Source organism: Triturus cristatus, chromosome 4_2, assembly GCF_964204655.1.
Source record: "Triturus cristatus chromosome 4_2, aTriCri1.1, whole genome shotgun sequence".
Lineage (NCBI taxonomy): Eukaryota > Metazoa > Chordata > Amphibia > Caudata > Salamandridae > Triturus > Triturus cristatus.
In genome coordinates, this window is record NC_140586.1 from 512421679 (window position 1) to 512435882 (window position 14204).

The window sequence follows — 14204 nt, forward strand, 5'->3', positions numbered from 1 at the left end:
GAGCAATATGGGTGCCATCCTGATTATGTCTGTTATGCAAAGCACACCCAACTTACTGTGGCATATTACATAAGAGCAAGAGCAGGGTAAGGCTCAAAGCTTCTTGTAAAAGGTATCCTCAACTCGCTGGATCTTGTCAGCTTCCACCATGCCCCAAACGGCCTCCCACTGGCTGACCGTTGTAACAGATTTTGCTGCTTAAATACTTAATATCTCAGGGCTAGGCTTTCCTAAGTTCTTTGTGAAATTAAACAGGGTTAATATAATTTTATCTTGTGTCAAAACCCTGTTTACAACCATGTTTTCCACGTGTCCTTCGAGTCAAACAAGATAATCAAAAAACGAAAATGTTGCAACCATCTCTGCCCCACGATTTCCAATATGAAACACTGGGCGTGGTTTGGGGCGTTTCCAACAGACAAGTGAGAAAGATTTACTTTCATTCACCTAAAGGTCCAACTCCCTCGCAAAGACTGTGTATTTCTCTATGAGACCCTGCAGTACTCGATCAGTCCGTGCTATGAGCACAGTATCTTCTGCATAGAGGCGAATGGGAGTGGGCGAGATTTAATATAAGGAATGCCCCTGGGCCTCTTCAACAAAGAGGTTTCCAATCTGTTGGTATAAAGAAAACACAGAAAGGGGGCCAGGACACAGCCCTGCCTTACACCCCTTTCAGTCTTAACCCCTTGGGTGCCAGGCCTTTTCCCCCTCCTGTGCCTGGCGCTTCCTCAGCGGGTGGGTTTCATGACGAGATAGTCTCGTCATGGGCACAGCGCGACTGTGCTCCATGACGAGACTATCTCGTCATGGGCACAGAAGAGGTTAAAGTGCTTAGTACAGTTGACTTCCCGGCCAACGCGCACACAGGCAGAGGCCCCTGAATACATCTCTCTAATAAAATTATTAACTAAGCCTTCAATATACATCTTCGCTATAATCGAATCCGAATCTTTGGACATTTGGCAAATCAAACAATGGAAGTAAGGGGAGACATTGTGAAATGTGCACACTTCTTCCAAGTAGGTGTTCAACATGACATGGGCCACTGGGTAAGTGTATAGGAGCCGAACCCAGGCTCAGAATTTGGGTCCAAAGCCCAGATGCAACAACACCGCAAAAAGAAAAGGCCATTCAACCATATCGAACGCCATTCGAGCGTCCAGAGAGAGAAGCACCGCTGGCTCACGCAACCGTTCCGCCCGGGCCAACACCCCGTGCAGTCGCCTCAAATTATGGGATGTACTTCTGCCGGGCATAAAGCCTTACTGGTCTGGGTGCACAATCTCGGACAAGTGCGGCGTCAGTCTGCTGGCCAGCAGCTTCGCGAGGATCTTAGCCTCTGCGTTAAGCAGCGAAATGGGACGATAGGATGTACACTGATCGGCCGGTTTACCTACTTTTGGAATCACCACAATGGTGGCCGTGTGCTGGTCTAATGGGAGCTCGCCCGACCGCAAGCTATGGGCAAACATATTTAGTAGATGTGGGGCAAGCACCTCGGACAGCCTCTTATAGAGCTCAATCGGTATGCCGTTAGGCCCCAAAGCCTTACCGGGGCTGCAGTGCGCCAATAGCCGCCTGTATCTCCTCCACCGTGAGTTCCGCCTCCAGGGCCTCCCGCGCTACCGGCGAGAGCGTGGGCATCTTGAGGTCCCTAATGTATGTCAGCGCCTCCTCCACTGTCATAGAGGAAGGGGAAGAGTAGACCCCCCGAAAGTGGTCTGCGAGCACACGCACTATCTCGCGCGGGTCGGACGTCCGTTGCCCCTCATCCGTGGTAAGTTGCGCAATCCACCTATCGCCACTATCACGCTTATCCAGCCACGCCAGCAACTTTCCAGTTTTATCACCCACGTCATAAACTGTGTGCCTCGAAGCTTCCAGGCGCTGTCTGGTGTGTTCCGGGAGGTGGTCCCTATATTTCATCTGCACCAATCGCAGTTCGTGGGAGGCCGCGGGAGACGGGTCTTGGGCCTGGTGGGCCTCCGCCGCTTGAAGCTCAAGCTCCAGTGACTGCAGCTCAGAGAGCTTTCCACGTTTATACTCCGCAATGGAAGCCATAGCCTGTCCCCTAATGACCGGTTTGTATGCCTCCCAGAGAACAGCAGGGGAATCAACCGAGGCGGCATTTTCTTGTAAGTAAAGGCTCGTCGCTTTCGCTACTGATTTGCGAATAACAGGAAGCCGTAGGCAGCTGGGATGCATCTGGTAGATGCGGCGTCGCATCAAGTGATAGCGGGTGTACTGCAAGAGTATCGGGGAGTGGTCCGATATCCCTCTAGGTCTAATTTCTATACTATCAATATTGTGGAGGCAGCCAGACGACCCCAGGAAGTAGTCAATGCGTGTTAAGCATCCCAAAGTGATACGTGAATTGCTGCGTTGCCGGGTGGTGCAGCCGCCATAAGTCCCTTAGCCCAAGTGCCTCGACCGTGGAGGGCACCGGTCATGGATGTCATTCATCACAGCATTGAAGTCTCCGCCCATTATCACCTCCCCCTCTGGTAATGCCAGCAGAAACCGGCTGAGCGCCGGGAGCACCGCGGCATGCAGTGCAGGTGGAATATAAACAGACACTATGTTAAGGAGCCGCCCCTCCCATTGGGTATGGATCACCGCAAATCGCCCCGACCCATCAGTTTTAACATTATGCACTGTTAAGTGGGACTGTCGGCGCACCAGTATGCCCACCCCCCGGGATCCAGAGGTAAATTCAGAGTGTGCCACCATCTTATAGCCCCATCTATCCAGCGCTCTACTAGCGGTGCCAGTAAGGTGGGTCTCTTGAAGCAAGACCACCGTGGGGCGCATCTCTTAATACTCTGCAGGACCAGTCCCCGTTTGATCTTGTCTCCCAGGCCCCGCACATTCCGCATGAGCAGGGAGAGAGGCCGCACCGGGGTCAGATTGGTTTCAGTGGGTGTGCCTTGCGTTAGATCTGACATTATGGCAGGTAGGGCAAAAGGCTGCAAACCTTGCGTCGAAACCGGCGTAGGACCTGTGTAGTGTCATGAAGGCGTGCATTGTGTGAAGTAGGTGTCAGTGTCATTAGGAACTCAAACATAACAAAAAAACAGTAAAGCATTCCCCAACCCCCAAACCCCCTCCCTGCCTCCCTGCCATACGGACCTAGAACTGCCCGCCACCCCAACTCAGCAGAGTGCTCAAACCCCGTAACCCCAAACAGTACTTGCGTGCAAAGGAGCGGGAGGTCCGAGGAAGACCACGACATCCCCTGCCCCAAGGTCCTATAGAGTGTTCAATAAAGTAACATGAAGTAGGCCACTCCGGTGGTAATAGGTCTCTAAGTTCACCAAATATCAGCGTGTCCAGTGAGGCGCCGTAGGAGCTCTTATCCGGCGGGTCCCTCCTCTGCCCCCTCCGTCCACCGGTCCCGACCACCAGGGTCCTCCGATCCCCCCGGCTGTTGTCCCCTCCGGTCCGAGCGCCCAGCACCTTGAACCCGTTGCCATCCCTCAAGCCAGTCATGAGCCTCCTCCGGCGTGTCGAAGAACCTCGTTTTCCCATCTGCCACTGCCCTCAGCCGCGCCGGGAAGAGCATGGCATAGGGAAGCTCTCGGGCCCTGAGCTTCTTTTTGACGTCCAGGAAGCTCCTCCGCTGCGCCACCACTGCTGCCGTGTAGTCCGGGAAGAAGGAGACTGTGGAGTTCTGGAGGCAGAGGGGCGGCACCACCCGTGCCGCCTGGAGAATGGCATCTCTGACGCGGAAGTTGAACATGCGAGCCAGGACCGGTCGAGGGGGCGCACTAACCTTCGGTCGGCCACAAGGTACTCTGTGGGCGCTCCACCGAAAAGAAGGCCGAGAGACCCCTAGGCTGCAACTTGGACTTTATCAGGTCCTCAACATATAAGTCCATGGCGGGGTACCCCTCGCTTTCAGGAATCCCCGTGATACGCACGTTGTTGCGACGGGAGCGGCCCTCCTGGTCGTCCAGCCTGGCCGCCATGCGATTGTTCTCCGCCTCCAGCTGGGACACTTCTTGTAGGAGATAGCTAGAGTCTTTTGTCAAGGTAGCCGTCACTTGCTCCACATCCATGACCCTGGCCGACATTTTCTGAAAGTCCGCACGGAGGAGGGACACGTCCGAAGAAATCGCCCCCACAGTGGACTGTACCTGCATCAGGGCAGCCATAATGTCCTCCAGCGTTACCTTCGGCGTCGCCGGCTCTGCCGCCATCTTCTCGGCACGCCCGCTGCGGTCCTGCGTGGGGTTAGAGTCTTTGATGTAGGTGAATTTGTCCAGTTTGCTCTGTTGACTCGCCCGGGCCCCCTTCCCGCTAATGACCGCCTCGGAAGACTCCGCCAAAGATATTCCTCAACTGTCGCCAGTCAGTTGGCGGGGCGGGGAGCCCCGACCGGGCACCGCCAAGCCGAGGTCAGCGCAGGAGTTGTCCACCTCAGCGGGCCATACCTTCAGGCACAGTACGGGTAGGCAGGCGTAGCACTCACATCAGTCCAGGGCCCAGCATCGATCACCCCCGCAGCACGCAGCTCACCTCGTCGACCGCAGCAGGAGGAAGGAGCGCCGGGGGCCCCAGCACAGATGTCGCGCAGCACCACCAAGCAGACGTCCCACGATGGGCCAGGGGGCAGCACCGGCGACCAGAACTCCCCGGGGGCACTCCCCAGCCGCCACTTGCCAATCGCCACCACCGGCACGGGATGGTCACGGCCACCGGGCTCAACCACGGGTCCTCTTGCGGGGTCGTCTTCCCCTGGGCCGCCCGGGCCCCGCGTCCTCCCGGCTCCGCCGAAGCACCAGGCAGCTATTGAGGATTTAAGCGGGGCGCGATCCGCACGCACCTCTGCTGGGCCCACCGCAAGTCATGAACTCCCCCGGAGGGCCCGCCAAGCCAGGCCGGATTTCCGTGCGCGGCACCCGGGACACTCCCTCAACTCGAGGTCCCGGCTTCAAACACCGGCGCAGGCCGCAAACTCTGGGCCGCACAGAGACCCGGGGATTGAAGCAGGCGGGGTCGCTTCACCTCAGCTTTCCGTCCAGGGACCTTGGGGGTAAAATCGAGCACGGATAGTCTGGCGGATGGAAGGGGAGTCGGCCTCACCCTCGGAGCTCGGTTAGGCTGCGGCCATCTTGCTTGGCTGCTAGCCACGCCCCCAAATTCACAACCTTTGTGGTTCCATCAGTTTCTTTTCTGGTGAAAGCTTTGTAGTGTCTAGGTAATTTCTACAGCAAGGCCTCTTGGCCAGGGTATCCAATGTTGTGGTGACCTGTCAAACTACAATTTCCAGTTTTGCTCCACTGAACATTTTTGACCTTCAGATGGACAACAAGAGTTCTTTTGGGAAGGACTTTGGCACAGGTAGCAGTTTACCATTTTTGGGTAGTGTGGGAGAACAGTCATGTCTCATATTAAGACTGTGGGCACTCTCCACCATATACTGACATTTAATCGTAACATCAGAAAAATAATTTACATTTTATATATTTTCATTAAAGAAAGTGTTATTCTGGAATTAATTTAATAGTGCTGTAGCTACATTTAAAGTAAATATTTAAAATTAATTTACATTATATTTAACATAAAAATAAAAATCTGTGTACTTTACCATGCAGAGATCTCTGCCCCAACCGCCGGAGTCTCCAAGTTAAGTTTGTGAATAGCAAAAAGTAGAAAACGTATTTAAAAGTGTAAAAGTTTAAGTTACCTAGGTGAATCAAGCCCAAGGAGTGACACTGGGTAGAGGACACATAGAGCAATGCAACATCTCTTGTTTTCCTATCACCTGCTCATTACCTTCCTTCTCACCAAATGCATTGTGGAAGACCATAAAAGCAGGAGCATCTAATTGTAAGACAGGGGCTGGAGGGTCATGTTAGCTGAAATTCGAGGTAATTCTGTGACTGGCCCTGTGCTCTTGTCAGCATAGCTGATGTGGTCCAAGCCATGCAGGCTTGTGCTGTTCCTAACTAGGAATCCAGTTACCTTTCTGCTTATCTACTTGGAACCTTGAAAATCGCCATTACCCTCCTGTTTGAAACTAGTCTCTTGAGAGTTGCTCTCTCTGTTTGGCTTGGATCCACTCTGAGCCGTAACTTTGCTAACCTGTTAGTTAACCGCTTGTCAGGCAAACTTCAAGTGACTCTGGATCCCTCTCTGCCAGATCTGACAGGCATTGCCTATGTAGGCTGTGTAACCCCCTCATCCGTGCAGTAGCGGTATTAGCCGGCAAGCGCTGGGATGCCTACTGGTAACCAGGCGCTATACAAAACTCAGAATAATAATAGGCTAGAGCTAGGCTAGAGCACTCCCTATTGAGTCTCTCAATCACCAGTAACTGGCTAAGGGAATACAAATCCTTGGCCTCTATCCCTGTCATCCACTCATTACAATATCGCAGCACACCATGAGTCCACATCTCAAATGGTACACCATCTCATATCTTATCTCTTGCTTCCTTGCTATCCTTAAACCTTTTTAGGTAGTAAACTGTCTATTAGAGACTCTTTCATCTGCTCATAATCTTTCTGGCTCAGCCATGGGCATTCTTCCAATGACTGCTGTGTGCTTGAGGGGCAAGCAAATATTATTAACTTATTAGCTTCCTTAGACACACGATTCAAAGCTTAAGCTCTACAAGTAATTTCAAAACTCAGAAACCATTTCAAAATATTTTATCTGAAAAAGTATTGCACCAAATGTATTACTACTGCTTAACTATGGTGAAAATGGTGAAAATTATGTAACCGAACTTGTACGCAGGTGGGCACATGCTACCATATAATATAGGAATGTCCGATAATCCAACAGTACTGGGAAGCTACAGCCTAGATTGTGCCTCCGTAATGTATGGGAGGCTACAGACTTGACCCGCATGGAACAGACATGGTTATCCCTAGGAATGGCAATAGCGAAGCAAAATTGGGACGTAGGTGGGGAGCACAGGAAGCACTGACAGCAGAGGAATAGAAGCGAGATATGGACTAGTGCATGTTGCCTGAAAAAGTGGTCTTTGTAAACAAAGGAATGCCCCCAGAAGTGGGACCGAATATGGGTAAAATGGAATGCTCACAGGGGGAATGTTTGCGACTCCCCTTCAATACAAGGGAACGGACTTGGCCAGCGGGGGGTGGGGGGTATATGATGGACGAAAATGTTGAAGAAATCTAATGGGCTAAGAGTGTTAGGTTCTGTGGGGAGGAAGTATCACAAAATAAGTTCCATGATTGTCTCATATAATAATCAATATTATAATTTTCTGTATGTTCTCCAAACTTTAGAATCCTTACCTCTGAATTTTGCAGGCTTCATACTCTTGAGTGAGCAGTATCACTGCGTGCCGTCGGGAAGCTCAGTTTGACTCTGCGTGGCGTCATTAGCGCAGGATATGACATCTCGGTAACCTATATAGGTGCCACCCAGGAACCCTGATGTAAATTATTTTCTTTCTGTGCCAGTTAGCGCTTATCCGGAGAAGAGCTACTCCCTCTGCCTCTTTTTAACAGACTTTTTTCAACGTTTTGTCGAAGATCTTTTCATTGTGTGTCAAGGATGACCTCAAGAAATTTAAGGTTTAAGCCATTTGGTGCCTATCACCGCACCATGTTGGTTACCGACCCCAACCTGATATGTTTATCTTGTCTCGAGCATGACCAAGACTCAAATCAAGTCGTGCTTGGATTACTGGGCCATGGCGCCAAAGCCTTTGAGGGAGTGGGCCCTAAAGCTACTTGCGGCCTGGCAGTTGAAGCTATCAAGCGCTACTCCTCAGAGAATGCAGTCCTGATCAAGGAAAATATGGTTATGGTACCGCTCCAGAAGCCCTTTGCACTCGAGGCCCTCTGGTCACTCGGGAAGAGGCAGAAAAAGAAGAAGAATTCCAAATGGTCTTGGTCTTCACCTTGTCTGTCATCTGTCGACGAGATAAGTGGGGTACATTGAAGTTCCAGGCACGGTTTTGTGGAGCTATTGCCAAGTCCAACTCCGCGTCTACCCCCGTTTCCAGGAGCTGGAGTGACTCCTACTCAATTTAAATAGTTTTACAAGGCCATGCGCTGAATATTTGAGTGGGCAGACCCCTCCAGTGCACCTTTGGGCCCCGCAGGGTCAGAAGAGGCCCCATCAGATTCCACGCTGACTGTAATAGCCTTGTTGCTGGTGGGGTATCATGGATCTGTTTATGGATCCTCATTGGCGCCTGTTGTGCCAGTGTGATCTTCCCCGGCACTGGTCATAAAGTCTATGCTCTAGGTGCACCCACTGGCGGCGCCATCCCCATTGTGATTCCCAGTGACTGTGAGCTGGATTGGCATCAATCAACGCTGAATCCAGCGCCAGCGGAGCCAAGGGACTCTGGGTCATTGCCTGAACATTTTGAGGAGGTTTAAGGAGGAGTGGGAGGGGTCACTCATGGTGAAGAGTTGGACTGGTATAAGGAGCTTGTGGAGGCCAGTGGACTGGACACCTCTCCAGATACTGGTATGCTCTTTCAATCTACTGTGGCTATGGAGGAGAGAGCTTCTTTTGCTATGGTGATAAAGAGGGCAACAGAGGTCCATGGCCTGGAGCTGCCCTCAGTGCAGGTCAAGCCTAACCTTTTGACTGAAGTGCTTCAGTCTGGGGCTTCTCCGTCTAAACCCCTTTTAATGATGCACTGACGGATGTCCTTCAAGGCACATGGTCAAAGCCTAGCACAGGGGCTCCTATGAACAGGACAATAGCACACGGCCCTCGCCCTGTCCCAGGTGATCCAGGTTTCCTTAGCCAACATCCTACTTCTGAGAGCTTGGTGGTCCAAGCCTCAACATCCCATGGCGTGTTTCCTTCTGAACCCCCGGACAGAGAATACAAAACGCTGGATGCACTTCGGAAGGAGATTTTTTCTTCCACCAGCTTAGCATTGTGGTTGGTGAACATAGTATGCCTTCTCCGCTCCTGCTCAGAATTCTCAATAAAATCAGGAACGACTGGTTCCAAGTAATTCTTGAGGCTTCGGATTGGGAACAGAGAGTGTGGTATCCAGTGCTTCTTCGAATGAGCATCGATCCACTGATGAGGCTGCTCCTTCAAGAGGATCTTCTGTCGCAGCAGCAGCGTGGGTCCTCCACCCTAACCTGTCAACCCTCCGCCTCCTTATGTGGAGATTGAGTGGTGACAGTTGACAGCTATTGACCTTCTTTCTGAGGTCTGTAAAGTTATTTTGGCAGCCAGGTGTCCCTCGACCAAAATGGTATATGTCTGCCATTGGCAAAAATTTGTAAAATATTATACAGAAAAGTCTGCTGACCCTCTTTCTGATATTCTTCTCTTAATTCTTACCCTTGCCCAGCAGGGCTCTGATCTGGGCACTCTCAAGGGTTATCTTTCTGCTCTGCCTGCTTTCCTGCGACAACCCTCTTTGTTCAAGTACCCTATTATTAGAAGGTTTCTGAAAAGGCGTGTACATATGTTTCCCCCTATGCCCTTCATTATGCGTCAGTGAGATCTGAACCCGGTTTTCACTTACCTTGTGTGCTCTCTTTGAGCCACTACATAATATCCCCTTCTGGTTGCTTGCCTTCAAGACAGCATTTCGAGTGGCACTATCATCTGCCCGGAGGGTGAATGAGCTGCAGGCTTTATCATCCAAGCTTCCTTATCTTATGATCGTTTCGGATAAGATGATGCTTCATACCTGAGCCTCTTTCCTACCTAAAGGGGTGACCCCATTGCATCTGGGTCAGTTGGTCACACTTTCCACCATTTATGCTCTTCCACGTCCCTCTAAGGAAGAGGAGTGACTCCATTGTGTGGACCCAAAAAGAGCATTGTTGCTCTATCTTGACAACACAAGAGAGTTCTGAGTGGACAACCAACTCTTTGTGGTACATGTGGGAGCCAGGAAAAGTCAGGTAGTTCAGAAATTAACCATTTCATGCTGGGTCATTCTCTGTATAAAGATCGTCTACACCCTGGCTAAAAAGTAACCTCCTGAGGGTTTCACACCACGGAAAAAGCTGCTATCAAGGCGTTGGCTCATGGTGTTTCAGTCCTGGATATCTGCAAGGGGCAACGTGGGCTTCTCTGCACACGTTTTCCAAGCACTACTTCCTTGACAGTCAGGTCTGTAGGGACGGGCATTTCGCCCATTTGGTCCTGCTGGAGTTTTTAGTCTAGCAATTTGCCCGCAGCCCACCATCAGGATGGAATAGCTTGGGTACCTATTCAAAGGTAAGGAATCTGCAGCTAGAAGTCTCTATCAGATGAACAAGTTGCTTACCTTCGGTAACACATTATCTGGTAGAGTCAATATCTAGCTGCAGATTAGTTACAGACCCACCCATGCCTCCCCGCTCTGCGGACCGATTTTTAGAGCTATGGTTGATCCCCTTTTCAGGGTCCTAGTTTGGACACAGACGGTCAGTCTAATTTATGGCTCTGCACTCCTGGTGTGGAAAGTTGTGAAAAGAAACTGAAATCCCTGCGCCTGCGAGGGCCTATATAGGTGACTAAGACGTCATATCCTGTGCCAACAACGCTGATGACATCGCGCTGAGCCAAACAAAGCAAACCAATGGCACGCAGGGGTACTGCTCACGCAAAGTTTCCGGGTCCAGTCTGATGCCTGGGAAAGAGAAAGGTAAGGAATCTGCAGCTAGATATTGTGTCTACCAGATAATGCATTACTCAAGGTAAGTAACTTGTTCATCTCTCCACATACATGCACACATGCTCTTTTGGAACCTTGGCAGGAACTCCATAAGAGTTGAGTGTGGAATCGCTTTTCTAAGGTATTGCTGTCTCTGCTGACATCCTGAGCATTTCTTCTTGTAAAGCTATTCTCTTTCAATTTCTTTCTCAATTTTCATTTCCTACTCCTCATGCTTCCTCTTTCTATCATTCTGAGACAAATCTTGTATCTCCCTCCTCTTTTCCTCTTGTTCCTGGAGAACCTCTAGTCCCTGGAGTACTAATCTCATTAAGGTGTACACTTTGGGCTATTGGGCCTCAGCTGTGGGAGCTAGAGACATTTGCTTCTGATGTACCAATGCCTATTCTACTATGGCTCTACAAACTGGGTGCAATACAGTCTCTCCAACACTTGTCTTTCAGTGGTGGTGATGGAGAGCAATCACAGGTTTCTAAAGGAGGGAGTCCTTCCAATGTTTGTCTTTGTTAGAAGAAAGTACCTCACACAGAATACTCAATGTAACACAGTGCAGGCCATTGACTATAGTATTTTGATAATGTAAAAATGGTACTGCTTTGTGTAATTTGCAAAGACGTATTGTTGTAATTAAAATACCTGCCTGCTGGAAGATTAATTATAACAGCAAGTCATTTCTCCTAAATCGAGAAGTTGCTCACAGTTGGTTTTAGAAATATTTTTAGGAGAGATAAAGAGAAAAGATTGATTTAATAACTTCATAAAATATCGAACATAGAAGGCCACGCAAGGTTGTAGCGTACAAATAATGCTCTAATTCGTGAGTTTTTCATGCAATGCAAAAAGCCACCTTGCTGCGCGGCATTTAAGGGAGACGTCAGGAATGCACCGTATTTCACATAATATGGTGCATTCCCGCTCTCCATCTGTTGTGGTGCACAAACTGCTGCTCAGCACCAACGCAGGCACCCTTGCACCATGGTGCAAGGGTGCCTGCGTTGTACACAGGATTGTTTTTGTGCAGGAAGGGCGCCTTCCTGCACAAACAGAATCCTCTGAGGCATTTTCCTCTTTCTAAGTGTGCTGCAGAATGCTTAGAAAGAGGAAACAACAAGGAGAAATAAAGATATTTTTGCCTATGGTGGGGAGCCATAGAATTCTGATGCATTCCCAGTTCTACCAGTGTTAGTAAATCTGGGAATGTGTCAGAATGCATGGGTGGATGCATGGGAACAACCACGTTCCACCGTTTGACCCATGGCACGCCTCCCTGCCTCATAGTAACGCAAGGCAGCGATAGGCCTTGCATGACTTGATACATCTCATGTAGGCTTTGCGTCACCCTTGCGTGGTGCAAGGACGACGCAAAACCTTGATAAATATCGGCCATAATCTAAAATCTAGTCGCGATTACAACAATAGTTATATAATACAGTAGTCCAACAATTATATTTTTTATTGACTTTTGTCCAAAAATCTCAATTATAGACATCTGTAAACATGTCTTAACAGTTTGAGTTGTTTTTATATACTCATGTTTTTAATGGCAGACCATAAATGAATCAGAACAGTGCCCGTTTGAAAAATATACCTGAATAGTTTGTTCAGGAAAATTTTGAGTTGTTGATGATGATGAAGAAAGTCCACTGAACGCATCAATTAGGCCATTAGAGTCCAAATTATCGCTGGCAGAAAACCTCAAACCACCTATAAAACAGTAAATACGGTTTATTAGCACATCAGGTCATTAGAGGGCAAAATGCACAGCTTTTGCCTGGAACACTCACACGGCAGTCAAAACACAGACATATCAAAAGAAATAGCTGCGTACAAATGATTAGTTTACAAATAATTATCATCAAGACCTATTCAGATGAGACAAAGTGCGTTCCTCTGTGGTGGTGCTGAGACTTTAGTGCAATGATAGCTCTCATGCTAGGGTTTTTCTACAGACCACCGCAATCTTACCACATTTCCAGTAATTTCTCATTTGATCGCTCGCCTGTGGCTCTAGCTTCTGTTTACAGTAGGCCTGGGCTAAATTTCCGTTCCGCTCGCGGAAATTGCGATAATTTGACTTTTTCGCGTTCCGCGGAGAGCGCGAAAATGTCAAAATTCCCGCATTCCGCAGCTTAGCGATAATTTGTTTCTTGCTCGCGCTGTAAAATAATACATTCTTGCGCGCGCGCGATCGCCTTACCTGAATCCCCGCGTTCGCCGACAAGTTTTCCCGATCCGGTCGCATTCTCCACAAGATGTTGGATCGTTGGTAGCCATTTGCGCTGTCTCGCGACAGTTCGCGCCCGCAGTAATGTCATTGGTCGCGCGATCACGTCTTTCTTCTCGCGATCATGCACCGCGAGAAGAGTGAAAACAAGATGGCCGCGCCCGCAAGCAATCGCATGGGTAAGTTGGCGAGCTGCGACCATGCAGAAAATACCGCGAACGGGCGGGAAAAAAACTTCCGCATCTTCGCGATATTTCCGCGTGTTTGCGGAGATTTGTAACATTTTCGCGATAATTTGCGAAAGTCACTTTCACAAATTCCGCCCACCCCTAGTTTACAGTCATTCAAACTCGGGGCCATATTATCAAGAACGGCGCAAACATTATCGCCGCTTTAGCTGCAGGTAACTGCCGCTAAAGCGGCTGTAAGGGGCTTGATAATATGCCCTTGAGAATTCCAATAGAAGCCCAGGTTCTGGTGTCAAGGACATCAAACCTGGGCTTCTATTGTAATTATCTAGGGCATATTATCAAGCCCCTTGTTGCCGCTTTAGCGGCAGGAAAGCGGCAGTTTCCTGCCGCCAAAGCGGCGATAATATTTGCGCCGTTCTTGATAATATGGCCCTCAGTGTTAGAAGGCTTGGCCGGTAACATTTGACTCAATATTGATTTAGTTGCTCATAGCTCATTACGGGATGGAGTGTCGTTGTCCTTTGGGCACAGTCCCAAGTTTTTATCTTGTATTATTCCCACAAACTAGTACTGGTAGCAGAACTATACCCTTTTCTGTCATGTATGTTATGGAACATTGTGGGCTTATCTCCCAAACGAATGAACGAGAACTGGGTTTACCTTCATTAAGTGTTACAACATTATTCTTTTCCAGAAACTTGGGATACATCTGAATAATTTTACCAAGGCTTTTCTAGTTATGTTGTCTCCGCAATTCCTTCCCCTTCAGGCAGAGCAAATGGCGCCTTCGGATTTGTTAAGGGCTTTTGCTAGACTGGAAAGTATTCACGACCCCTTCTGATGATCCTAACGTCCAATTTATGTTCCACTGAAAGATGGCCTCACCTACTGGTTGCTCTAATTTCTCTCATGACATTTTTTCTGCAAGTTGTTCTCACCAATAATCAATCTCATCCGAATAAGGTTAATGATATCTTATCCTCTAAGAAGTTGAATATGATTGGCAACATTTCAATAGTTATCACGGATAATTTTAACATTAAACGTGGCCCCAAGTTAACGCCGCGAATATTTTTTTTAATATTAAGTGAGAGCAAACATATTCTCCATTCGAAGTCAAATTGTTGGGTCGAAATGCTTTTTAATTGTCAATAAA

The 14204-nt window shown here is 49.0% G+C and overlaps 1 protein-coding gene across 1 annotated transcript in view; it reads right to left on the reverse strand.

Moving 5' to 3' along the window:
* Positions 1 to 14204, reverse strand: part of LOC146834644 (calcium-activated chloride channel regulator 3A-1-like) — a 637940-nt gene that overhangs the window by 229186 nt on the left and 394550 nt on the right. Inside the window, exon 9 of the mRNA XM_085602115.1 lies at positions 12222 to 12337. Within this exon, the coding sequence (XP_085458241.1) occupies positions 12222 to 12337 (116 nt within the window). The remainder of the gene's footprint in view (positions 1 to 12221; positions 12338 to 14204) is intronic.